Source organism: Trachinotus anak, unplaced genomic scaffold, assembly GCF_046630095.1.
Source record: "Trachinotus anak isolate AG129_WGS33_773 ecotype Australia unplaced genomic scaffold, CSIRO_AGI_Tana_v1 ptg000019l, whole genome shotgun sequence".
Lineage (NCBI taxonomy): Eukaryota > Metazoa > Chordata > Actinopteri > Carangiformes > Carangidae > Trachinotus > Trachinotus anak.
Window position 1 is genome coordinate 25,334,491 of NW_027273870.1, and position 24,789 is coordinate 25,359,279.

A 24,789-nucleotide genomic window follows, 5' to 3' on the forward strand; every position below is an offset into this window, starting at 1 on the left:
GCACCAATGATGCTGTCATTCTTTCAATTCTGATGTAATACTCACTTTTAGTAGAAGACACTGGCAGGTAAAGTACATTTGTGATGGTCTGAATTCGCAGCTAACATTAACACTTGCTTGACATTAGATGGTTGAAGGTCAAACTTAGCAGATAAAGTTATTGAAAAGGTTTCATTTTGATAGGACATGTGAATGCAATGACCAAACTTTCCCCCCCTCCCAATTTCACCTTGGTGATAGATTGTTGATCAAATTACCAGCTAATCTTAATGACATTTTTTATTTAAACATTTTCACAGTTTATTGAAATAATGTGTGGTAGCCAAAGTTAGCAGCCATTGTTACTGAAAATATTATATTTTACTTAGATATTATAATGGCCAATTTTGCAGCTAAGGCTACTGACATATTTTGATGTTGAATTCACTTTAGAATCATTATGCTGTAACTTTTTTCTTTTTATCTCACTGCTGAAGTCTTTAGTAGGTGATGCTGGTAGGTAACTAACTATTTAATGTATTTGACTATTAAATTTGTGATCAGAGTTAGCAGCTAATGTCACTGTCATTTTTTCCATTCCATTTCCATTTCCAATTTATATTTCAATTTCAATTTAACATTAGATTTAACAGCTAATGTTAATGACATGTTTAAGTTCATCCTAATGTGTTGGGAAATGTTGGTGTAATGTTATTAAAAGTATTACATTTTGATTAGAAATCAATTAGAAATATCAACCAGCACAATCAACTCAGCAAAGTTTTGTTTTGGGTTTTTTTTTTTTGTGCTTTTCCCACTGACAGGTCAAAATGTCTGCCGTGAAAAAACCTGCATTTAATTCCCTGTGTGTTAAACAGACACAAAGATGAGAAATCTGCGTCCACAAGTGTCCACGGACACTTTGAGAGTCATACCTTGTTGGTGCCTTTCAAACAGCATCAGCCACTGAGAATGTGACAGAACCAGTTTGTTCTTTTCCTGTTTGGTGGCTGAAATCACGGAAAGGAAGAATAAATGTGTTCTGCAGCTGGTCTTTCTCTCAGGGTTCATGTGGGTGTAGACAGTGGTGCTATCTGATGTGCTAAATCAGATACATGATGTTACAGGTAACAACAGGCTCATTATTTTTACTCACACGCAGCAAAGGACAAACGAACTTCTGCTCTGACGGACAGCGAAGAAGAAACAAGGTGTGTATGTACACTGAAGTGTACGTATGTTTCTGTGTGCACGTTGTCTGAACAGGAGCACATGTACCTGTACCTCATACCTCAGAGTTTACTTTTTTGGGCGTAAAATATTGAATTCAACAACAGCTATAACAATTATTTTACTTGTTTTTAAACACCTTATTTGTTGAAACTCTATTTAGTTGTCTCTTATGAAACACATTGTACAGCATCTATTAGCCTAAAATGTGTTTTTATGACCAAAAATGTTTTATTCTAGTACTGTCAACATGATTTAGTACATTAAAGTCCTTGGCTGCTATAATTCCTATGCAATTTTGTGGTAAAATATTTTTATCATTCCAGATTAAATTGTTGAAGGCACATCTCCTCTAACAGTAATGTCAGTGAAATCTTTTTTTTTTGTTTTGAATGTTTAAATATTCATTTCACTCAGTATCTAGTGATAAAAATTGAAACAGAAATGTCATAATTTAAATTTTATAAGCAGTTGAGTTCAACCAATGCTGAACGCATAATGTTAAAATTGAAATTTAATGGCCTTGAAATATTTTACTTTGGAAACCATTAAACTGAATTTATGTGGTTGATTTCTTTAAAATGTTTAATGCATGTTTTGTGATATGAAAACAAAAAATATAGTTTTATAAATATTGTACTTGAATTTGTGAACCCTAATAATACTTGAAATTACATACTGAAAATTTTAAAATATGTATTTTGCTTCTTAGGAGAGTCATGTTTTTTCCTCGTGTTATGAAAAAACCGAACTGGTTTCCAGAACAGTCTTTGAGTTCAGGCGTGTCACAGTTTTATTCCTCCTGCAGGTCAGCTGGCGATGGGTGGATCTTCCTCTAAAAGAACATTTTTTTGGCAAAAGAAGAAGAAGTCACCTCTGAACAATGCCTGGAGTCAACTGCGGGGGGCGCTACCCCATAAGAAACGCAAGAGGAAGAGCATTCTGTCTCTGGACAAACTGAACCTGGATAACCTGAGGAAAGAGAAGCATTCCCCGAAGAGATTCTCGTTGCCAACAGACAAGAAAGAACAGATATCGCTGAAAAGATTCTCACTTGGAAACGTAAGGAAGGAGTCCATTCAGACTGCTTCACCAGGAAGGAAGGAGAGGGACGGAGGAGGGCTGGGAAAAGTAGGAGAGCAGATAAAAAGGAAGTTTTCTCAAGAACCTATGAAAAGACTCAGCACTCAACCTGAAGGACAGAAAGGAAGAAAATGACACAAATGGTCCAAAAAATGCTGCTAAAGTGTCCAAGAAGAAAGTCAATGAGCTCATGAGATCCATTCGTCGAACTGGACAAATGAGACCAAAACAATTTTCAATTTGGTTGAAGACAAAAGAAAAGATGTCAGCGACCAGATGAGAAATTCATGCACTCAAAGTTTAATGAGATGCATCAGTTGCACAAATGTAACGTTAATTAGCTGCAAAACATTCACCATAAAGCGTCTTCTCATCACACTTGTCCTGCTTGCTCTGTCAAAGCGATTTAAAAATTTAAACCTTTGTGGGTATTTAAAAAAAAAAAACAAAAAAAAAAACACAACCTTGATTTCCCTTTATGGTGTTTTTTTGAGTTGCCTCAAATCGACTTAAGTGCACTAAATACTGTACATAATATCTACTACAGTGTGACCATAAATAAAGTTTTGTATCACAAACAATTTCAAAGAGCAATTAATTTCTTTCCAGCATATACACAACTTACATGATGCAAACACCACAGTGCGTACAGTGGCCAAAAAAAAGAAAAAAAAAAAAAAAAAAAGAAAGAAAAATAACATTTAAACAATAAAACCTTGAAGAAGGAGCAGTTTATAGCAAACATCTATAAAAACAACACAAATCAAAATAACTGAAGAATTTCAACCACAGCAGAAATTACTCACTGGGGCTTATGGTATAAACTGAATGTGCATCATAATGTCCACATCAGGAGACTTGTGTCTCTTCCACTTTGTGAGGGGTAGAATATATCTAGCATGTGTGACAAGCATTTAAACATTTAGGGTAAAAACTGGGGACATCCTACATTTAAACTTTCTAACAATTCAACCAGAATCTGAACCAAAGAAAATGATTCTAAATTGTCGACAAATAAATGGAGACGGGGCTTTGGATACCACTGTCTAAACAGAAACACCGAAACAATTACAAGACTGCTGTACAACCGGGTTATAAATCCTAATTAAGGATATTATGAATACATCATCTAACAATGCTTTTAGATCAGTAATCAGCCACTAATATGAAAACATTTTGTTGCTTGGTTGTGACAAATATGTGTGGTTGCCATTTATCCTCTTCTTATTAGTTAGTTCTTCATTTCATCTTGATGGTCAACGAACACGTGAGCCTTTAAAAAAAAGGTGATTGGAGCATCTCTTTGAGGAAAATGTTGCAACAGTAAATATTAGATTCTTATCTTAAAGGGTCTTCCTGTATGACCATAAGAGCTCTTTCAAATACTGAGCAAGTTTCACATTTTTCACAACCTGGCAACCCAAATGTTACTCTCAATAACAGCCTATGAGTAATCAATAAAGCACTATAAAATGATTTATTTATACAAGTATAGAGTGGTGCTGGGTCTCCTCCAGGAGGTTCAGTGGCATTTGTGCAGTGTCTCATGTGCATATGAACCTTGGCAAAATCAGATTTCCAGTGATTCTCTGTTTACCCAGTTGCCAGTTTATTAGGTACACCTGGCTATAACTTAAGCGGTAAAGGTCAGTTTGTGTTGAAACTGTTTGCGAGAGGTGTTGACTCATCTGTAGGATGGTTTTGGAGGCTGCGATTCCTTTATCGCGTTTTACTAGGTGTTTCTATTACTTTGTTCAACCCATTTATACCAGTGAGGGTGGGCTAAATAACAGAGACAGCTCTCTTCTCCGTGTGATGAAGTACAGCTCAACAGCACCACAAACTGCCGCCTCTCGCTAAAGCAGTTACAACAACAACTGAACATTAAAACCTTCATGATTTACTGGGTGTACCTAATAAACTGGAAACTGAGTACACACACACACACACACACACACACACACACACACACACACACACACACACACACACACACACACACACACACACACACACACACACAAATCTGTGGCACTCCAGGGGGCACATATTTCTGCTACGTGACAGTCCACACACCTTGAGCCATTTCTTCCATTCACTGCCAACGTGTTCTGGTTTTCCTGTTTGTTCCTGTCTGGTCAGGGGAGAACTAGCAGGTTGTTTACGTCCCAACAGGAAATGTCAGCGTCCCCCCTGTTGGGTAAGTGCTCCAGCAATGTGGGGTTTGCCCCCTTCTGTCAGCTGAAAGTCAACAAAGTGCAAATGAGCCACTCACTTCTGTTTAAATTCAAGGATACATCCACCATCATGTTGGCCAACTGATACTAGACGTTCAACAGTTCCTCTCAACATAGCTTTATCAGACACAAGCAGAACGACTCTTGTCCGCTGGCAGCAGAGGTAAAAAAATCAACAGTTTTCCATCCTGTCTTCCTGCTGAGGAGAGACAGGCCTTGAGGTCTGTTTATGTGCACATACACAGATCTGTAGATTTCACTGTCAAGCGTGTGCATGCACGTCTTCTGCATCTGTTGAAAGTTTATCATTGCTTAAGTTAATTCCAGTTGTGTGAGGAGGCAGGTATGTCTTCTGAGCCTTCGTCCATGAGAGGCATCCCGTTGCTCTTCTCTGTAGGCGCAGCAGTGCGAGACTTATAGTTCTACAGACAGAGGTGGAGAGATAGATGAAAGTGTGAGGCAAGGGTTGAAATGAGGTAAAAGGAGCAGCAGACAGTAACAGGAAGTGAGAAAAAGAAGAGAGAATGGGTTAGTCATTTCTAAATCAGACATAAGAGTTAAACCAGCTGAGAGTAAAAAAAAAAACCAAAAGAGCAAAATATGAAAAATAGATTTAACCCTCATAGTGTTCCCCAATAGTAAATTTCACCGGTTATCGCAAAGAAGCAATGACAGTGAAGAGCAGACAAAGCAGGCAGCGGACAGACATGATCAAACGAATCACAGATGGAGGCGGATTTATGCATTTATTCATATTAGTTTTAACAACGCGTGTACAAAAATAAACCCAAAATAATACGAAAATGTTTCTGAATTCTCTAAACAATACCACAGTTTGTTTATAATATGAAAGTAAGTAGCAACAAGTTGATTTATCTGCAATGTGAAGACAAAGAATATACTTTGAATATACTGTTTTCCCATTAATAGCTTCTTGTAATGGCATTCCCTTTAAGAGTACTTACAATCAATAATTAGCAGTTATGTAGAAACTCCCTTGTCATCATGAGCGACTGCATGTTTGACTATCAACACACAAATTCATCTCACTTCTTGCCTTCCCCTCCAATCTTGCAAAATCAGTGACAAAAAAAATATGTAAAACGTTTCTGTGAATCATTGTGCACACACGCACACAAAGAACAACACGTTCATGATTGCACTGCTTGCAGCAATAAACTCTGTGTGTGTGTGTGTGTGTGTGTGTGTGTGTGTTTGAGTGAGAGAATGACGGAGTGCATGCCTCCAACATGCACACATGCCAGAGTAACAAGTCAGAGGAAATGTGGCGAGGAGCATGACCCACTCTATCCACCAGCGCACATCTGGACTGGTTTAAAACTCAGCAAACAGCACAGAGAACACAGAAACCGTGCGCTTAGTATAAACGATCGCATGAGGCGAAAGGGTAATTCCAGGCAAAGCTTTTTATAGCGCGAGGCAGTGTGACCATTAAGGCCTCTTTTTACGAGATCTGAGTTTGATCGAGGTTGCTCTCCTTGATGTCGTGCTAAAGTTTGCCTCATGGAAAGTTTGACATCCGGGCTGGATGAATATACATGTGTATGGAATTATATTTGTGCCTCGGTTCTGCATGCACACGTGCACACAGAAAAATTTTATTTTGTAGAGAAATCATTATAATTAATCATTGCTGGCATTCTACATTCTACATTTTACAGCTTGTGGCTGAGAAATCGTGGCCCACAGTAGCACTCTGCCAGACTGAGTGATTGTACAGGAAAAGTCAAGAGACCACAGATGGTCAGAGAGGGCAAGAGGTTATTGCTGTGCCCTTATGTGTATCATAGCAAACATACAAATACATTTATTGGCAAAAGAAGTTAAATTTGTTTTCTCAAAATAAATTACTGATAATTTCCCAACAAAACATAACTTATGTGCATGCAGAAAAAAAATGTTTTCTGATTTCAGACACAAATTTAATGAAGGTAGAGGGGAAAAAAAACCCCACATTACACTCAACCAACGACAAGAACAGTATATCTACAGTAAAGTCCAGGAGAGTTGGAGAGTTTACACAACCAAATCAATCTGAATACTGTTGTATTGTTGTTATATTCTTACAGCTTCTATGTTCAGCATATGGGAGTAAAATGCACAGATGACAGGGTTGGTTGGTATTTTCATATGGTCACATTGGTTTTACCGGATATCACAGATAGACAATTGCCTCCATATTTTTCAGTCCAAATGGTAAATTTCACTAAAGGGTGACGAGTCTGCAGCAGAGAAATTGTCTGAACTTTGAAACTGAAAGAACAGAACTGATAGAGAATGTGGTTCATTTGATTGTGCAGTGTTCTTGCTGGATCTATGTACAGACAAGTGTTGCCTTTTTATAAGAAAGTTGCGAGTGACAACAAACACGAGTGCGACACTACACACTACACACTCTGTACTGTTCAAATAGCTGCATCTTCACGAAATTATATTTGGATTTGTTTTGATTCAAAGTGTGCAACAGGAATTGAAAGACAGAAACACAGACATGAAACTTGCTACACATTGGCCAACACAAGCTTTAACAAGTTAACCACAAGTTCACTGTTTTGGGTATTTGGGACCTTGTAAGTGCAACGTACATCCCCTGCTTTTGTTTTCTCAGTAATTCACCTGTTGTATGCGGCTTTTTGCAACTGACACTGAGCAGACTGTCGTAAGATTTTGAAGCAGCACAGAGCAATGAGTGGTCATACTTCAAAAAGTGCTGTTAAAAAAAAATATATATACATATCGGAAGCAGAAGTTTACAGTGTGAGTTTTGGTGGTGATGTTACTCTTGGAACCTAAAAGCAGAAGTGTGTTTATATTTGCTCAAGCAGAGAATGAAAAGGCACTTTTTATATTTCAACTGTACTGACTTTGCTGCATATGAGTAGACACACCGGCCACTTTGAAACAATAAAACACCACATTTGCATCCAATGTTTTGTCAACAGTGGATCTGCTTTTAATAATTATTGTAATCACTATCAGGTGCAAACTTTTTTGATATACCAGCCTAGTTTGTTAATGGTTTTTAGAAAAAAAAGGAGTGTGCAATTAAAAGTGTTCTCAATTTTATGTTGCCACACTCCCAAAAGTTGTCATGGCTTCTGCTGCAAAAAGATGCTAGTAACTGCAACTTAGAATAAACAAGAGTTAACACCTCGTGGTTGTATGCCTCTGCCAGCCAATCAAGTTGCAGGAAATATGGTCACAATCTTCCCTTCCTGAGTTACAGTGTTGAATAGAAGTTGAAGTGTTTTTGCAGAACATTATGGCGTCACAATGCAGTTGACCTTTGACCTTTTGGATATAAAATGTCATAACTTCATTTTAGCCTATTAGGCATTTGTGTTAAATTGTGTCATAATTAGTGTATGAATTTGTGAGTTATAGCCAAAACGTATTTTGTGAGGTCACAGTGACCTTGACCTTTGACCTTTGCCCAGCAAAATCTAATCAGTTCATCCTTCATCCAGTGCATCCAGCCAAATTTGAAGGGAATCCTGAGATATTGTGTTCACAAGGCCAAAATCATGTTTTGGGAGGTCACCGTGACCTTGACTTTTGTTCTTTGACCTTTGATTTATGGACGGACAACCCGGAAACATTATGCCTCCAGCCCTGACTGTCGCTATCATAATGAGATACTCCACTGAGCGGGAAAGCCTCAGCTCAGAGTAAACGTTCCTGAGCGTCTGATTTTGCACTCTCTTTAAACGTAATCTCGCCATAACTGACTGTTTTTGGCCTCTTGTGAGAAGCAAAAACGAGTTTTGAACACAGCACTCACATATCATCACCTTTTCAGTTGATATGGGGAACTTGTTTACAGTCAGTCTGCAGACAAATTACAGTTAATTTTAGGTCAAGTTAATGTCCTTTTCTGTCGTCTCACAACGAGTGTGAGAGTGGTGAATCAATGCTGCGGATTCAGGTGATAATCCTCCGCAGGTTCATCACTACGAGCGACGGCTTTCATATTGTCACGTTTCATTTGACAAACTTTTGTTGTAAAATATTAATTAAAACTGCTTTAAAGGAACTTAACTTAAAAAAAAAAAAAGAAAAACATGTTAAGGCACAGAGTGGTTTTGTTGACTGTTTTTCAAATGTTCAATGATTTTGAGATTATTAGGAGCGAAAGGTAAAAATGAAAACAATGTTATATTTCTATTTGAATGCCGCTCGTTAAGTTGTCGAATCGGCCGGGTTGTCAGTTTGTCGTTGTGTAATTTTCAAACTGTTCAACTGGAGGTTGTAATGGTCATACTGTATGTGGTGAATAACTAATCATTGTCATTTGCCTACAGTCAGTGTGCTCTTAAGGTTGTATTATTTACAGTCCTTAGTGTGGGTGGTTGTTTTGTTTGTGACTGCTGTCGTCGGCTCCGTTGCTCTCAGACAGTACCTCGTGCTCCAGGGTGTTAAAGTGAGCTCCAGAGTTGCCCTGGTGGTTGCTGCCACGCCGGAACATGCAGCACAGGATGTCCTTGAAGGTCCTCCTCATGTCTTTGTCCCTGAAGGAGTAGATGATGGGGTTGACGAAGGAGTTGCACTCAGCCAGCACCAGGCAGTACTTCTCGTAGCGCAGAACTTTACACTTTTCACAGCCCAGACCGTCAAGCAGCAGCACGACCAGGCCAGGCGTCCAGCAGATCACGAAACAGCCTGCAGGGGGAAGGGTTGAGAGGAAGATCAAGGGTACAGACGGTCATTAGAAGACTTGCAATAACATTGGAAATCAACAAGAAAAATCACAGATAAAAGAGGAGTTATTCAGAGGAAAGAGAATGAACAGACAGAGTGGTAAAGAATGTGAAGAAGTAGAGGTGGAGGGTGGGTGGGTGGGTGGCTGCTAAGGGAGTAAGGGAATGTACTGTAAATTCCTCTCTAGACAACACACACACACACACACACACACACACACACACACACACACACACACACACACATGCATAACATGTCATGTGGACTAGGTTTATTCTGTATGATCACATTTCATTATCATAATACTCGATTAGGCAGCTCAGGAATTCATTATGTACACACATCCGCTGCATGTGCAGCACTAATATATGCACATGTAAAAGCTACAGATGGAAATGTGAAAACAATGTGGTAACACACTCTCACAAGCACAATGTGTAGTACATTCATCAGACATAGTGTCAACTGTCACAACTACTTGTTTAACCTTTAATTTAGGTTAAAAAAAGACAAGTTTTAACGCTCAAATAGCCATTTGACAACAAGATGACTGGGCAAAATGTCCCCACTTTGCTAAAATGTTCTCAATCTCAAGGTTAAAAAACTCAAGTTGGTCCTCACAAACATAGAAATACAAGATAACACTCTGAGTGGTGTCATACGGGCAAGAGAGAGGCTGTTTTTTGTCACAGTAACTGAAGTATGCAGCTCCCTGTCAGGGCATGCTCAGGGTTCTCCTCACCCTCCTAACATGCCAGAGGTGCTGAATCCTGGCTGCTGAGTGATGCGAGAAAGACGTGTAACATTTTTTTTTTTTTTTTTTTTAAACTTTGAGGAATGTAATCGAAAGTTCAAAATGCAAGAGCAGAAGCAGAGGAGGCTGAGGAAAAGAGGGCAGCGCACGGAGCAGAGCAGGGTCAGTTCAGTATAAAAACAAGGAATTGGTGGGAGAAGGAGGGAAGGAGTGGATGCGTGTTGGGGGGGGGGGGCAGGGTTTAACAAGTACAGACAAGCTCAGAGAGGAACCTGAATGGCAGCCTGTGAATGCAGTCATAGGTGCAAAAGGCTGTGGGTGTTTGTCTTTTGATTCTGTGGAGATTCAGGCGAGCATTTCCGCTTGTATCATGTAAAATGAGCAAATTACAAGTAACGCTCAAAATCTAATTTGAGTCATCTTCTTACTATAACCTGTGAGGTCCTACTTGAAGAAAATGTTATTGGCTGAAGTTAAAATCACCCTCTGATCTCTGTGTTTTGTCTGTGCTTTTGTTGTGCAGGTCTGACGTGTGTGGAAAAAAGATGACAGCAGGTTTTTCCATGCACCACTGAGACACAACTGTCAGTTCACTCAGTCAACGTCAGTTTATGAGTGAAGATGCTTTTTTTCCTTCATTTAGTTTTGAGTATTTCTTATTCAGTCACATACATTTACTTTATAGTACAACATTATTATAGAGAAACAGTTAAGTTTTTTGGTGCTTAAAGCCAATGTTTTTTTTTTCACTTAATTACCTTAAATAGAGCTGATCACAGAATCTTATGACCCCAAATACCTAAAGGTTATTGTGTTTCTTGCTTTACATCATCATCTCTTACAGACAGACAGACAGACAGACAGAGATCCTCAAGGAAATTTAGGATGTCGAGCAGGGTTGAACTTTAGAATCATTAACACTGATAGATTTTACTTGACGGAGGTCTAAGGACTGAAGGACTTCCTTATATGTAATGAGTAACAAAGAAAAATTCCTTCAGGAAGTTCCTTAGGGACTTTCAAAATAAGTAATATTACACAGAATATCCAGCCACTGATGATGACTGATCGTGACCATAATGACTACAGTTTCCACTTTTTCTAACAGATTAAATTAACACAATTACAGAAGTGATACTATGCATCGTGTGATTTTAGTAACTTGTGAAACTGACTGCTGCTTCAGACCTGTGCGTCAGTTACTCCACATGCAGTGGGTGCTCATGGTTAATTCCACTTAAAACTGATTTAAGAAATAGTGACTCAACTTTCTCTGATGACTAAGCTCAGTCTGACTGACGAACAGTGAAAGTACTACTAGTTGTTGTACTTTCAAACTCATTAAAGGTGTCGACTGAAATGAAAGTTGATCTGAAAAAATAAGACAGCAGAAACACCAACATGACCTCAGCTTGGTTAATTAGTTTTGGTAACTTCTGTTTGATGTGTTCACGTAGTGTGTGTGTGTGTGTGTGTGTGTGTGTGTGTGTGTGTGTGTGTGTGTGTGTGTGTGTGTGTGTGTGTGTGTGTGTGTGTGTGTGTGTGTGTGTGTGTGTGTGTTGCCTCACCCAGGATCATGGAGACAGTCTTCATCAGGTTGAACACTGTCTCCTTGTATCTCATCTGGGAGGTGTGCTGCGACATCTGCTGGCTCTTGTGCCTCACGTAGAGAAATATCCGGGTGTACACGGCCACCATGATGGAGAAGGTCAGCAGATTGAGAACGGCCCAGAACACCAGGTAGCTGCGGCTGTACAGCGGGGCCATGGTGGAGCAGTTCGGCAGGTCACAGAGGCAGTGCCAGCCCATGGTGGGAACCAGGCCCATGATTATCGCCACCAGCCAGATGAAGATCATGATGATGAACACCCGCCGGGTGCTCATCTTACTGTGCAGCTGCATGTTGAAGATGGTCTGGTGACGTTCCACGGCCACGGCCAGGAGGTTGAGGACAGAGGCTGTCAGACTGGTGTCAATCAGCCCCTGCCGCACAAACCACTGGTACTTCGACAGCTTAATGGTCCAAGGACCGGTATGAAACATCAAGTGGAGGTAGGAGATACCTGGGAAGAGGACAGCAAGGATTTTATTTATTACAGAGGAAATGTAAACACATACAGGAGGAGTTTGCGTCTGGAGTTCTTCTATCTACCAAGACTGGAACAAACTCTTGAATGTGAGAATATGAGGGAATGATGAATAGAGAAGTATTCAAATTTAGCACAGCTTTTAGGTAAGCAGTATTCACTCAAAGTCCTAAGATGGCAGGACTGACTAAACTTAACTTTGTGTTTGCAGTTTCACTAATTTCACCATTAATAAACAGACTGGGGACACAGCTTTGAAGCTATGGATCACATTACCTCCAGATATCAGAGCGGCCAGCTCTTTAAAAGAAAGCTTCAAACTTATCTCTTCACCTCAGCCTTTAACTGGCTCTGAAACTGGGAACTTTGCTTCACACACTGCACTGCTTAGCACTTCTTTTAAATGCTGTTGTATGTATTCATCTCTCACTAGTTTTATGCTTTCTATGTAATACATTTTTTACTCATTATGTATTTATTTCATCAATAATAGCATTTTATTATTATTACATCTCATTTTACATTAATGCTTTTAATTCTACAATGTTTTGTCCCTTTTATGTGTTTTCATGTGATGCATTTGGTGCACGTCATTTCTTTGTTGTAAAGCACTTTGTGCTGCATTTCTTGGATGAAAGGTGCTTTACAAATAAGGTTTATTAATATTGTTAGTTTTTTAACGTCCTATCCAGTTGCCATTCGTGTGAAACCACAGTTACGGCTGCAGAAACTGTTCCAAGTAGCAATGTAGTTATTAGGATATCACATATAATGGTTATAATAGTATTTAACACTTGCCTGCAGCTCTAGAGTATTAAACCCTCAGAATAAAAAACTTCTGAGAGAAGCATGTCCTACCCTTTGAAGTCAACACACGCTAGTGGCTTATGATGCGAGTCAAAACACTCATCAGCACTTTATTTTCTCAACCCACATATCAGCAGTATCTTGACTTTAATCCTAGCAGATTTACCAGCATCAGTATGTCAGGCCTCAGGTTCACCCCTGGCACTGTGTGCTTATGACTGCTTCTGTCTGACACATCCAGTGAGTGTTATTAATTATGTAACATCAGATATCTAAGCTAAGATTGAGGGTTAAACTCACAAAGTGCAGAGAGTTTCAGGTTTGTGTTATTTTGTGTAAATGGCAAAAAAAAAAAAAAAATCGTATACCTAACATTATTAAAACAGCATTTTCCTGTTAAAACAGTTTATATAGTAGCAGAGATATTGAGTGTGTGGGTTGTCTACCACTAATCACCTTTATTAATAACCTTGTGAACAGCCTCGAGGCCTGATAAAAAAAGCAGCCTGACACCTAAAAGGTTGGAATAGTTTATAATAAACAGTGTGAAGATCCACAGTGCAGACAGAAAGTAAGTGACATTTTAGGGCAGTGACATATTTTTGATTCCTAACCACAGCAGCCAGGGTGTGAATCTGACCGGAGGCCCTTTGCTGCAGGTGCCTCTGTCACAGCGCTGTATTTTCTGTCTGAACTGTGGCAGCACTGAAACGTGATGGAAAATTGCTCAAAATATCTGATGTGACTTAAAATGCAGTTTAAGCCAGGCTCGGGTTTACTGTATATTTATATAATTTGTAGTAGTTACAACAAGAATGTAGCAGCTCATGAGGTAAAACAACCGTACCTGAGAAGAGGTCTGCCAGAGCCAGATTCCCCAACAGGTAGTAGATGGGAAAGTGAAAGCGTCGGTTTTTTAAAATGGCCCCTATGACCAAAAGGTTGGAAAAGATAACAATGAAGCAGACCGTCATGCCCAGAGTGACGATCACATAGTCACGCTGGCGCCAGTGGTTGCTGATGTTCTTGCCGCTCTCCTCATAGAAAAACTTCACAGTACGGTTGAAGTAACATCCCTCTTTGTCCTCAGTTACTGTATCCATGTTGAGATGTCTGGAGGATGTGTGATCAGAGAAGAGTTGAGGAGGAGGGAGGCGAGAGCGGTGCTGCGGTCAGGAAGCAGAGGGGAAGGACTAGGGCGCCATTCAGACTCGCCCTGTCTGGTGGGTTGGAGATCGGCATGCCATCAGCTGGACAGGTGAGGAGGGGAGGGACCGGGGGGATTGAAGTCTGAAGTCTGAGGCTTTTACTGTAGAAACTGGCTTCACCTTTTCAATCTGTGGAAGAATAAATTATTAGTTTAAGACCTCAAACACAACCTTCATGCATGACTTCAATCCAAAAATAATGTGCTACATCCTCAACAACAAACCACACTCAATGAATCACAGTCATTATTAATCTCTTACAGAAATACACTGATGCAGATTGTCAACAAATGAATTGCATGAACTCTATTTCAACTGACAATAGCTACAACAACCAATGACATTTAACCAGCTAATTAGCACACGGTCCAACTCAGAGACCCAGAATCTTTAAACAACTACATCATATATGAGCAGTGTGGTGGATTTGGGCCGTCACTCTTTAATCAATAAATGACCTACCACTCGAATATGGTGAAAATTTAACCATTTTATGTTTAATGATTAAGAACATTAAGAAAGTGCGGTCAACTACAAGGGGAATTACTTGAACCCGTCAACAGCCAAGTTTGACTTTGTTCTGTCGTCGTGTTACTCACAGAATTAACGGTAACTGGTGGAAGTGAAAGTCAGCGCTGGCTAAAAAAAGACAAGCTGCTACCTGTGTGTTTCATACCACCCTCTTTGCTAACAATAATTAGCATTGTGGCTTAGCAAATCCATGCATCAATCACCATAGCAACCACATCATTTGTCACCTTCATACATGTTAACTGTCACTTCCATGATGAATGCTGAACTGCAGATTTTGATTTGCTTTATTTTATTTATTATTTAACAAAAAGTAAAATGTAACAACAAGTAACTAAACTAAAAAAGTTAAGTGCCACAAAAGAAAGCAACTAATATGCACTGATGTTTTTTTATTTTTATTTTACTGTTAATAGAATAAACTGGGAAATCAGTGAGATGAACTCTGAGTTACTGTTTCTATTTACCTCAATGCTGCCCTCTAAATTTTAGAGGGCAGCATGTATTGTAAAATCCCCTTTTAGAGTCTAAAAGGGAATTTAATAGAAAGCTGACAAGAATCTTGATCTCCATAAACCAGAAAATCTTGATCAGCAGCCATTTCCATTATCACGTTTCTACCGAGTTTAACGACAAACGTCTGCAGAGCCTTACAAGTCACAACAGGGACATGTGAGGCTTTATAACGCTGTAATTAAAACCAACCACAGCTCAGACCAGAGCTCGGCCTTCACTCAAAAGCACACATGCAGAATGTGGCCAACAACAACAGCGGGCTTCAATCCTCTGTTTACGGTAAACTTGTACAGGCTGCATGTTGCGTTTTGAGTCAATAACACTCCCTAACACATTCTTCATTTCCCTGAGAAAGCCAGCGCAGCACGGCGACACACACACACAGCCCGTCGACTCCGAGCTCAACTCTCTCAACAATGGAAACAGTGGAGCAGCTCCCTACAGCAGAGACACACCTCACAATTACACAATCCAGCTATGTAACTCAATCTCAATCCAAACATGCACAACACACACACACACACACACACACACACACACACACACACACACACACAGGGAGGGAACCTCAGTGACCCACTCTCTTACCAAGGGTGTGTGAAGAGAAATGCCAAATCAAAAACAGAAAAACTTGGAGAGAGGAGGAACTTTAGAGGCTTGAGAATGAAATGATGGATGAGAAACATTTGCAAGAAAAGAGTTTGATTCGGGCAACAAAGTAGAAGAGTTGAGGAAAGTGGAAAAAAATACTAACATATAACTGTGCTGTACTTTATACCGGTGTAAAAGATGTCCCAGAACACTGCACTTTACTGCAACACAGCACTTTATTAGAAATAAGTTTGATATTTTAATGTCTTGTGTCTGTATTTGCTTCTTGTCTCTGTCGAAAATGAACTGAAAAAAGTGTCAAGGACCAAAAAGTCCAAACAAAAATAACTTTTTGAAGTGTGTGTTCAAATGTGTGGGCACATACAAGGTCGACAAGTTCTCAACTGTACCGTGAGCAGAGAGGAAGTGAGACTGTCTGTACCAAAAGCTTTTCTTCCATTTCTCTTCAACACCTCTGTCCCTCAGAGACATGAGCTGTCAGTCAGCCCACAAAGCTTTGGTTAACCCCGGGCCCAACAGTCGCTGCACCTCCCACATCGTGATGTAACGGTGACATCTTGCAGCTGCACAGTTAACCTCTCTGACTGTAACACGTCTGTCAGTTTCACCGTCTTGTGCCTTAGCTTTACACTTTTAATGTTCTTAAAAACATGAGATAATGTGAATCGAAACACACACTATCAGTGTGAAACACACGCCATAAAACACCATGGTTTCCTACACAAGTCTGCACACCAGTGACAGGTTGACCAGGGATGCAACAGTCTGACTTATTTGTCCTGATACTGATTCCAGTACCTCATCTCGGGATGAGGGTGGGGCAAATGTTGGGCGACTGTCCATCCAACTACTCCCATGTGCAAGGGGAGGGGTTCCACACGCAACATTTTCAGCAAATGCATTCATGGAAGAGCTCATGAAAACAATAAAAAAAGTCATCCATCTGGGATAATTTTGGTTTTAAACCGGATGCAACCAGCAAGCTGAAGGGACAAAACAAAGCATTTTGCCATCTTTGCTAATATAAAGTGCCAACACACATCCTTCTGAGCATGCTATGCTACTTCACTTCATCACACTGATCTCATTGGCATCTTTTTACCTCAAAGGGGATTCTCTACAGGTACATGTCAAAGTGTTTTTCCATGTCTTGGAAGGGGAATATGGCATTTAAGCCTCGTGCAGCTGTATGAAGTCTGATAAATCGCCTCAAGTGCTGTAACTGGGTGGCGGTCAAGTTGCGTTGTGGGTAATGTAGGTGGCAAGTTTTAACAAGGAAGAAGAATGTAAAAAAAAAAAAAAGCCAATATTCAAGTCACAGCGCATCGTAGCTGAAAGATTTTATTGTTCTTTTCAGGCTAAAACCTGAGCCACTGATTAGGTACCAGAGAATTCCTCATCTTGATGTGCAGCAGCCATTTTTAAGTTTATCATTTTAGCTTCTGTACCTTGACCACTTATTTTGTCTGCATGAGGCTTCTGGTCTGCGCTTCAGCAGATGCAGACAAAATGTTGTACACTAGCTGGGTACTGAATCTCAGTTCTACAGAACTGACTCCTAGCCGCTCATGTTTGAACAACAGTTAACATTTGAGAACTCTGACCTCTTTCACTATGTTTATAGGAAGAAAAACTTTGTCCCTCAAAAAAATGTATATCTTTTCTAAAAAGGTTATCATGATCAACACTAGCATCATAAAGAGACAAATGAAGAGGGGGAAATTTTTCAAAAGGGCAATATCTTTATGAATGAAGAGACGTACATAGGAACAGGTTTGTTGCTTCATCAGTGATTGAAAAACCTATTTTCAATATGTTCTTACATCATGAGTGGGTGTTCAGTCACCATTCAAGTGTTGACTGTACTAAAACACACCTTCGGCCACTGTTACAGTCAAATTTGCAAATATGACACCTGCAAAGCAAGCCGAAAGACTGAGTCTGAGTAATTTCTGCGACAAAGGTCACATGAGAACAAAGCTCTGGCTCACAGGTGTAAAACAAACTTCTACCCAAACTTATGAATCTGATGCTGCTCAAAAGGTGGTCAGATACAGTAGGGGACAAATACATCATGTCGATCACGTTTGAATATCACTGAGTATCATGTTTGAAACCTATTTTCTATGATCTGCAATAAAAATGTGGGCTTGGCTCCCGTGACAGGCGACTTTAGTAACTCCAGCATAAATGACTGGAAACATTCTTGATGCTAAACTAAGATAAGATAGTCTGGCTCTGTCCTGAGATAACAAAAAGCAGCTTAACAACATCTCTGAAGCTCATTATTTAACACGATAGAACGCCTTTAAACCCGAGTGTAAAAATGACACGTTGGGGTTCGCAGAGTGTTATTGGCTGGCTGAGAAAAGTGACTTTTTGTAAAGTGCATCTTTCAAAATGTCAAAACTACTTGCATCTGTAAATAAGCGTGGGGTTGCTAACACGATGACAGTAACTTAAAGGTGATAATATGTCAATGTTGTGTTTACAGGTTGTAGTGAAGGTTAAAAAGAACATTTCTTTTTAATTAGAAGGGATCAATGTACAAAACATTCAGGCAGTCATTTTGCTAAATATAAAAAAAGATTCTAACTTCATTTCGTAAAATCACTTATTCACTTTCTGGTGTAGAAAATGCCACTTTTGTATCTGTCAATGAAATATGAAGATCCAGCCAGCTGCTGATTAGCTTAGCTTAGCATAAAAACTGAACACACTTGACAAACAGCTCAACATATGACGTCTTTGTTTAATATGCACAAAAACTTAGCTTCAGAGAGAAAAATACTCAGAAACACACCTAAAACTGAAAAATGGCATTTTGCAGGCAATTTTAGTACTCAGCAATCTTTCAACATTGGAGTAAACTAATGTCTAATTGTTAAATGTGTATTAAGGATGTTATCTTTAATATAAAAAATTCCAACTGAATTGGCCTGTTCGAATTTAAAATCTACTTTCTTCAAGTGCATCAGGGCATTTGGTTTGAAGCAGTCTGCTCTGAGGTCCAGCAGAGGGCGCTCCTAAAGTTCACTATTAGCTTGACCTATTGCAGGTGCAACTGACCAATCAGTAAGTTAGGCTTATAAATAAAAATGGGGGAGGACACTAGTGAGCAAGGCCATGCTGATCGGACAATCACGACACAGGAGCATCAGAGAGGTAGAGTGTGAAAGTATTCTGGGTTCTTCATAGTAGATGATAAAAAATACCAACAAGCTTAAGGCTGTTTGGCAACTTTGTAAAAAGCGCCGCCTTAACTCCACAATGACAACAAATCTGAGGACTCACCTGCTAGCCTGGCACCCAAGTAAGGCTACGCTGGCACCAGAAATATGTGGAGCAGCATCAGGTGTACCAACTCGACACTGTGCATACTTTTCACCGCACTTATCATCACAGCTCTTCCCAGAAGCTTGTAAAGAGGCCATCACTGATAAGGTAGGAAGCACCGATTAAATATTAAAGAATGCGTGACCCAGTTGTATGACAACAAAATGGGAAATATGTAGATTATACAGACAAAAATCCTTCTAACTACAAGTCCTACTGTGTATCCCTTCACAAATCCACTGTGGTGCTTCCACTCTGTGTGGCTCTGAGGGTCTGAATTTGCATGACTGTGCATTTTCATGCATCATGTGTCTGTGTTTGTGTGTGAATGGACTGAGCTGAATCAGTAAACACCAGTTTGAATGCAAACCGGTCATTACCAGAGCAGCCACACCCGAGTCTCTTCTCCCTCCTCCTCCTCTCTCTCTTTCTCTTTCTCTCCCTCTGAAAGAAGAGCTCCAGCACATCAACTTCAGCCAGCACTTGTTTGAAAAAGGAAAGATTTACACCACGCACGCACTCACACACACACCACTGACTAAATCCAATACTGCAGAGGTGGTGGCAGTGTCTGAGAAACTGTCGATTATGTTTGTGACCTCTGATTCCGGGCAAAAAACTGAAATTCTGCTCATCGCCTCAGGAGCCCTCGGTTTGGATGTATTGGTTTCAATTAACTGCCTCCTCTTTAGCATTTCCTTCCAGCTGTGAATTATGGACGAGCAACTGGTGGGACTGACTGTGTGTCATCTGCATAATGATTACCTTTAGCTGCTTAATCACTCAGATGCACGCACAGGCACCTCTCCCGTATTGGATTAGTGAAACTAACGTGATCTATGAACCAGAAAGCTCTTTTTCTTTTCCATTTGAAAAACAGGAGAGCTCAATGCACCGAAAGCCACAAACTACACATTTCCTGGAGAAGCTTTTTTAGGCAGGAGAGATTCTGATGAACACACAATATCAAGTTTGTTGCTATGCATCAGAAATACTGTAATTAAGGACCATTTTAAATGAATTACCTCATACCAAAGCCTTTGGAGACATTGTCACGGGTGAAAAAAGGCTAAATATAATCTAAAAGAGAAAGTCTCTGAGAAACTGCCTTTAAGGAAACAAATGTCTGGAGTAAACTGTTTGTGTTGGCAGAGAATTTTCTCAGTATGACGCACCATCTGTCATTTATTGCAGGTTTACCTGAAGATTACAGAGAGGTTCATTACGTGATTTACATAAATATTCCCCTTTACTGATGCACAGGAAACTGAACTTTGCATCTTTTCTGTCTCGGACGAAACTGTTTGTCTGTTCACTTCATGACCTGCGTTAACTCACACAATCAACTGTGGTAAACATGGGACACGGCAGTAACTTCCAGAAAACTCGAGCATACAACACAGGAAAAGCCATCTGTGTTAGCAGAGTCGTTTATCTGGCAAAAAACTCAAACAATCTCTAGTTCCTGCTTCTTAAATGTTCAGATTTACTCCTTTCACGCCATTATAAAGCGAACAGCCCTGGGCTATGGGATCTCATGAGAGATAATTCGAACCTCAACTTCAAAAAAAAGTTTTGTTGGTTCAATTCAATCTTTTGAATACAAGTGCCAGTAAAATATCTCTGATTCAGTTGCCAGTACCAAACCAATGGAAACAAGAAATAAACAAGTTTTTCTACAAAAGAAAAACATTTCCATTGAACGCAAGAAGCCAAGAATAAGTCAACAAGGTTCCAACACTGAGTGCAGACGTTTGATGCCAACTTTTGGTCTTTTGACCAAACTACGGCACATTTCGGTCAGTGCCAAAAAATATTAAATGTTAGCTACTCAGCCCTAGTGGTGATATTAAATTGGACTGCATTATATTAACAGATGTAAGGTAGAACACAGCTATTAAATTAATTGATTAGTCTATGAAGAGAAAGTTAAACTTGATTTTTTTATAGTTATTTCATGGCTTGACTCATTTAATAAGCACAAATGCCAAAAAGTGCTGGTTACAGCTTCTCAAATGTAAAGCTTTTCTTTTTTTTTCTTTTTTTTTACGTGACAGTAAATTTAATATCTTTCTGTTTTAGACCATTGGTAGGACCAAAAATAAAATCATTCTGAAGACGTCAATTAGGGCTCTCGGAAATTATGATGAGCTGTTGTTCACCATTTTCTCCTATTTTATAATCTACCTGGATTTAAATGAGAGGGGGAAATGGAAGACTTTGTCATTTACTGCAGTTCAACACACACACAGGCAAAGAGTTGAGTCAACACTGTGTGACAGTGTCAACAAAGCTTGAACAACCTAACCTTCACAATGACAAGATTTATTGTAGGGCAGTGGTGCTGGAATGAAGCACAGGTAATTACACTGGTAACAACCTGCACTTTAAAATGTGACCTATGAAAAAAGATTTTTGTATATTTTACATTTCTGCCCCTCCTGTAGGACATGTGCCGCGGTTACACCCAGCAAAAGGAAGGTACAGGAATAATAATGGAGAAGAAAGATAACAGAGGACGGGACAGAGGTTGCATTTCTCAGAAAGGGCAAGGCCAAAGCTGACAGTGCTCAGGGTGTTCAAGCTGTAATGAAGTCCAGACTCCCTCCACGCCGCTCTGAGACGGTGCAGATGCCTTTGCACGCTGATGGATGCCCCCCCACCCCCCTCCCCGACCTCCCGGCAGAGGAACAATAAAGCGCACAGACAGACTCCGAGTTCAAGCTCACACGAGAGGCTTTCTACACAAAGAGAGGGAGAGAGAGAGAGAGAGAGAGGGAGAAACGTGGACTCACCTTTCCTCATGCGTGGACCCGTTTATCAAGTCTATCCAGCTCCCAGTCCTGGTCGAGGCTGTCGCACCTGAGCTCACTTCCACCGCCCTCTGAGCGCAGAGGGAACAAATAAAAAGTGCAACAGAAAGACTAAATTTTTGTTTTGTTTTGTCTGTTTCTACTGAGGATACATTCCAGCTTTTTCTTCCAGTCCCACAAACTCAAACTCGTTGGCCAGTCTCCGTCACCTGTGCGGGACACCCCTGCCTTGCTCCCGGTAGTTTGAGCGGTTGTTACCTGTGCGCAGTGATCCGCGCTGTGTGAGTCCCCGGAGGTGTAGAAAGGGTGCGGCACTGTGTTCCTCCGCCGCCGCCTCTCAGTCACAAAGGAGCGGGTCGGAGCTCCTCGGTATGCTGCTTCTGCCAACCTGAGCGCTCGGGATACGCCCCAGCTGACCCCCCGTTGGCTGACGAGGAGGCGGGACAGCCAATGGCGGTGGAGCCGAGGAGTGACTGACAGGATGTAATTCCGTCAGGTTTACATGCTTTTGAATGTGTCGGGAGATGGATGAGTAATTGTAAAGGTTAAGCGGAGGTTGGTTTCTCCGGTCTGTTGTGGTGAGGTAATAGAGCAATGTTGCGGCAGGAAATGGACCAATGTGACCTTTGCATATTTAACATAAAGACACTTTTTTTCATCTTTAGTGAACATTATCAATAAACATCAAGGAGCTATAAGAAACATACAGTATTGTGCAAACAAACATTGTCAAATCATAAATAAAATAAAATTACAATTTAATTGAAGTTAATAATAATTGGAAAAACAATTAGAAAACAAATGGTGGTCCTCACCGTCCCAGACTGAAAGGACAAGAGAGAAATCCTCTATCAACTAACAAGTTTATTAGGATGTTACTGCAACAGACTGCTGCTTTGTAGTTTGTGTTCATACATCTATGTGGCCCCTGGGGCCAGAGCCTGGTAAGTGACGTTTGTTTTTGTAACATGTTTTTGTTTTTTTGGGAAGTCAATCAAATCACTACAAAGACTCTCAAAACAGCTAGAAGACAAAATCACAAAAAGACACAGAGAACGACATAGATGCACAAAAGAGTTGCAAAAACAACCAGAAAGAGAAGCAAAATGACTACAAATATGTCTCTTTGAATCTCTCTCTCTTGCTCTTTTGCAGTAGGGGTGAGGAGCCTTTTATTGGGGCTGTGTCCAAGGGCCCGTGGTCATAATCGGTCCTGAAATTTGTAGAGGATGCCTGCAACAGAGGCTAGGATGAGAGCCAGCAGAAAGAATCCACCATACAGGTGGAAGGTGAGAATGAGGGCCAAAAGGGAGACTCGATGCTGTTTCCTTGTGATTCCAGAAACTATATGAATGATGATATATAAATTGAATTGGTCTGAATCACTACACCCTAACTCAGATGTTGTTACCTTACCTCCTGTAGAAACACATACCTGACTCTTCAGATGATAATAATTCTGCTGCACGATTTACAATTTCTTTTTATTCATCAGGCTGGCTGACCTCGTCCTCATCCTGATCGCAACCCAATCTGCCTCCAGTACAGTACAATAATGACAATGACAACCACAGAAACAATGGGCTGTCAGGCTCATCTTTTATTCACAAGCCAAGGGCACGAGGCCTGCAAGCAATCTGGTTCACCGCCACAGAGCGAGGGCAGAATCCAGAGAGGCTGTTTTTTCATCAGCAGGCAGAAACAAGGACAAGTCAGAATCAAAAAGAGGGTGGTTGTCTTTGTTTTTCTTCCATTGTTTAGGAATGAACGACGGGGGATGAACCTGTATCTGTTTGCACTTCTTGAGAATGCTGCAAAAAGGTTTATGGAACCGTCTCGTAAAGAATAAGAGGGAGAAAGATAAGGAGGAAATAACAGGAAGGTTGCACGGCACACAGAGATGGCGTGAAGGGTGAGGAAAAAGTGCATACGCTTTCCTGTTTACATGAGGGGCCAAGTGTGTGGAGGTTAGCGTGTGAGAGATGTGACAGCCATGTTTGTTCAACATGTACAATCTGCTTTCCTTATTAGGTCGGCTGTGTGTCGCAGTGTGTAGCCCGTGTGAGCCTTCCAGCTGTCATAGTTTCCAGTTTGTTGTACCAGGGGCCTTTCTCCATTCTCTTATTTCCTCTCAGCGTCACAGACAGCTGCCTGGAGGCTGCGAACAGCGTTGCCGCGGCGACGGTGATGCTGATTGCCCTCCATGCCTTCCACACCTGTTTGACATTGTATATGACCATACACATCTCTCATGTTAGGGCATAATACTGACCAGGCCAGGGTTACCAGCCAGCCAGAGAAGCACACTATTAAATTTAGGATCTGAAATTTGATATTATTGCACCGTGAATGACATCTTATCCAGTTTCCTCTGTACCAGTGAACATTAAACAGTGACAAGGGAGCAGGGTTCGTCTCACACCTTGATCAATATGGTCCTCTCAGAATAGATTGGCAATATATATGACAATACCCTAGATGGTTTTCAAGGAGCCATGGTTAATTTTATGGCTTTGAACTGATAGTATTAAAGCTCAGCCACACCAGCATTTAAAGTGACAAAACTTTACTATGAAATCAGTTCATCTGAATGCAATAGACACAATCGGTGGATTTGCTTATTTGCACGTGGATGTTCACTTATAGAAACCTGTTGTACCTGTACCATCCAGTTTAACTTTATCATTCCCAGTTAAAGGTCCCATCTTGTATGAAGTGAGAAATGTTTTCTTTTTTATATAAAGCAGGTCTAGGTTCTATATTAATACATATATATATATAATATAATATGATATAATATAATATGTGAAAGTATAAAAGTACTCAGTCCACAGAGAAATGTACACAGCCTGTATTCAGAAACTGAGCCTTAAAACG

The 24,789-nt window shown here is 40.3% G+C and overlaps 1 protein-coding gene and 1 long non-coding RNA gene across 3 annotated transcripts; one reads left to right on the plus strand and one right to left on the minus strand.

Moving 5' to 3' along the window:
- The first annotated feature begins 85 nt into the window (after positions 1–85).
- LOC139635921 (uncharacterized) lies at positions 86–2,873 on the plus strand. Its single transcript, XR_011694310.1, has 2 exons — positions 86–1,190; positions 2,018–2,873. It is a non-coding gene; the product is annotated as an uncharacterized lncRNA (long non-coding RNA).
- On the minus strand, positions 2,577–22,327 carry LOC139635915 (lysophosphatidic acid receptor 2-like). Of its 2 annotated transcripts, none has more exons than XR_011694309.1 (6): positions 21,895–22,313; positions 13,744–14,233; positions 11,571–12,065; positions 8,950–9,209; positions 4,257–4,951; positions 2,577–4,220 (listed from the first exon to the last, which is right to left on the minus strand). XR_011694309.1 is itself a non-coding variant. In XM_071503483.1 (6 exons), the coding sequence occupies exons 3-6, from the start codon at positions 13,997–13,999 to the stop codon at positions 4,847–4,849; spliced, it is 1,116 nt and encodes a 371-aa protein (XP_071359584.1). In that variant the 5' UTR covers positions 14,000–14,233; positions 21,895–21,983; positions 22,171–22,327; the 3' UTR covers positions 2,577–4,846. The 2 variants fall into 2 exon arrangements, 1 of the variants encoding a protein (XP_071359584.1); XM_071503483.1 differs by having other exon boundaries at positions 2,577–4,951; positions 21,895–21,983; positions 22,171–22,327.
- Positions 22,328–24,789: the final 2,462 nt, after the last annotated feature.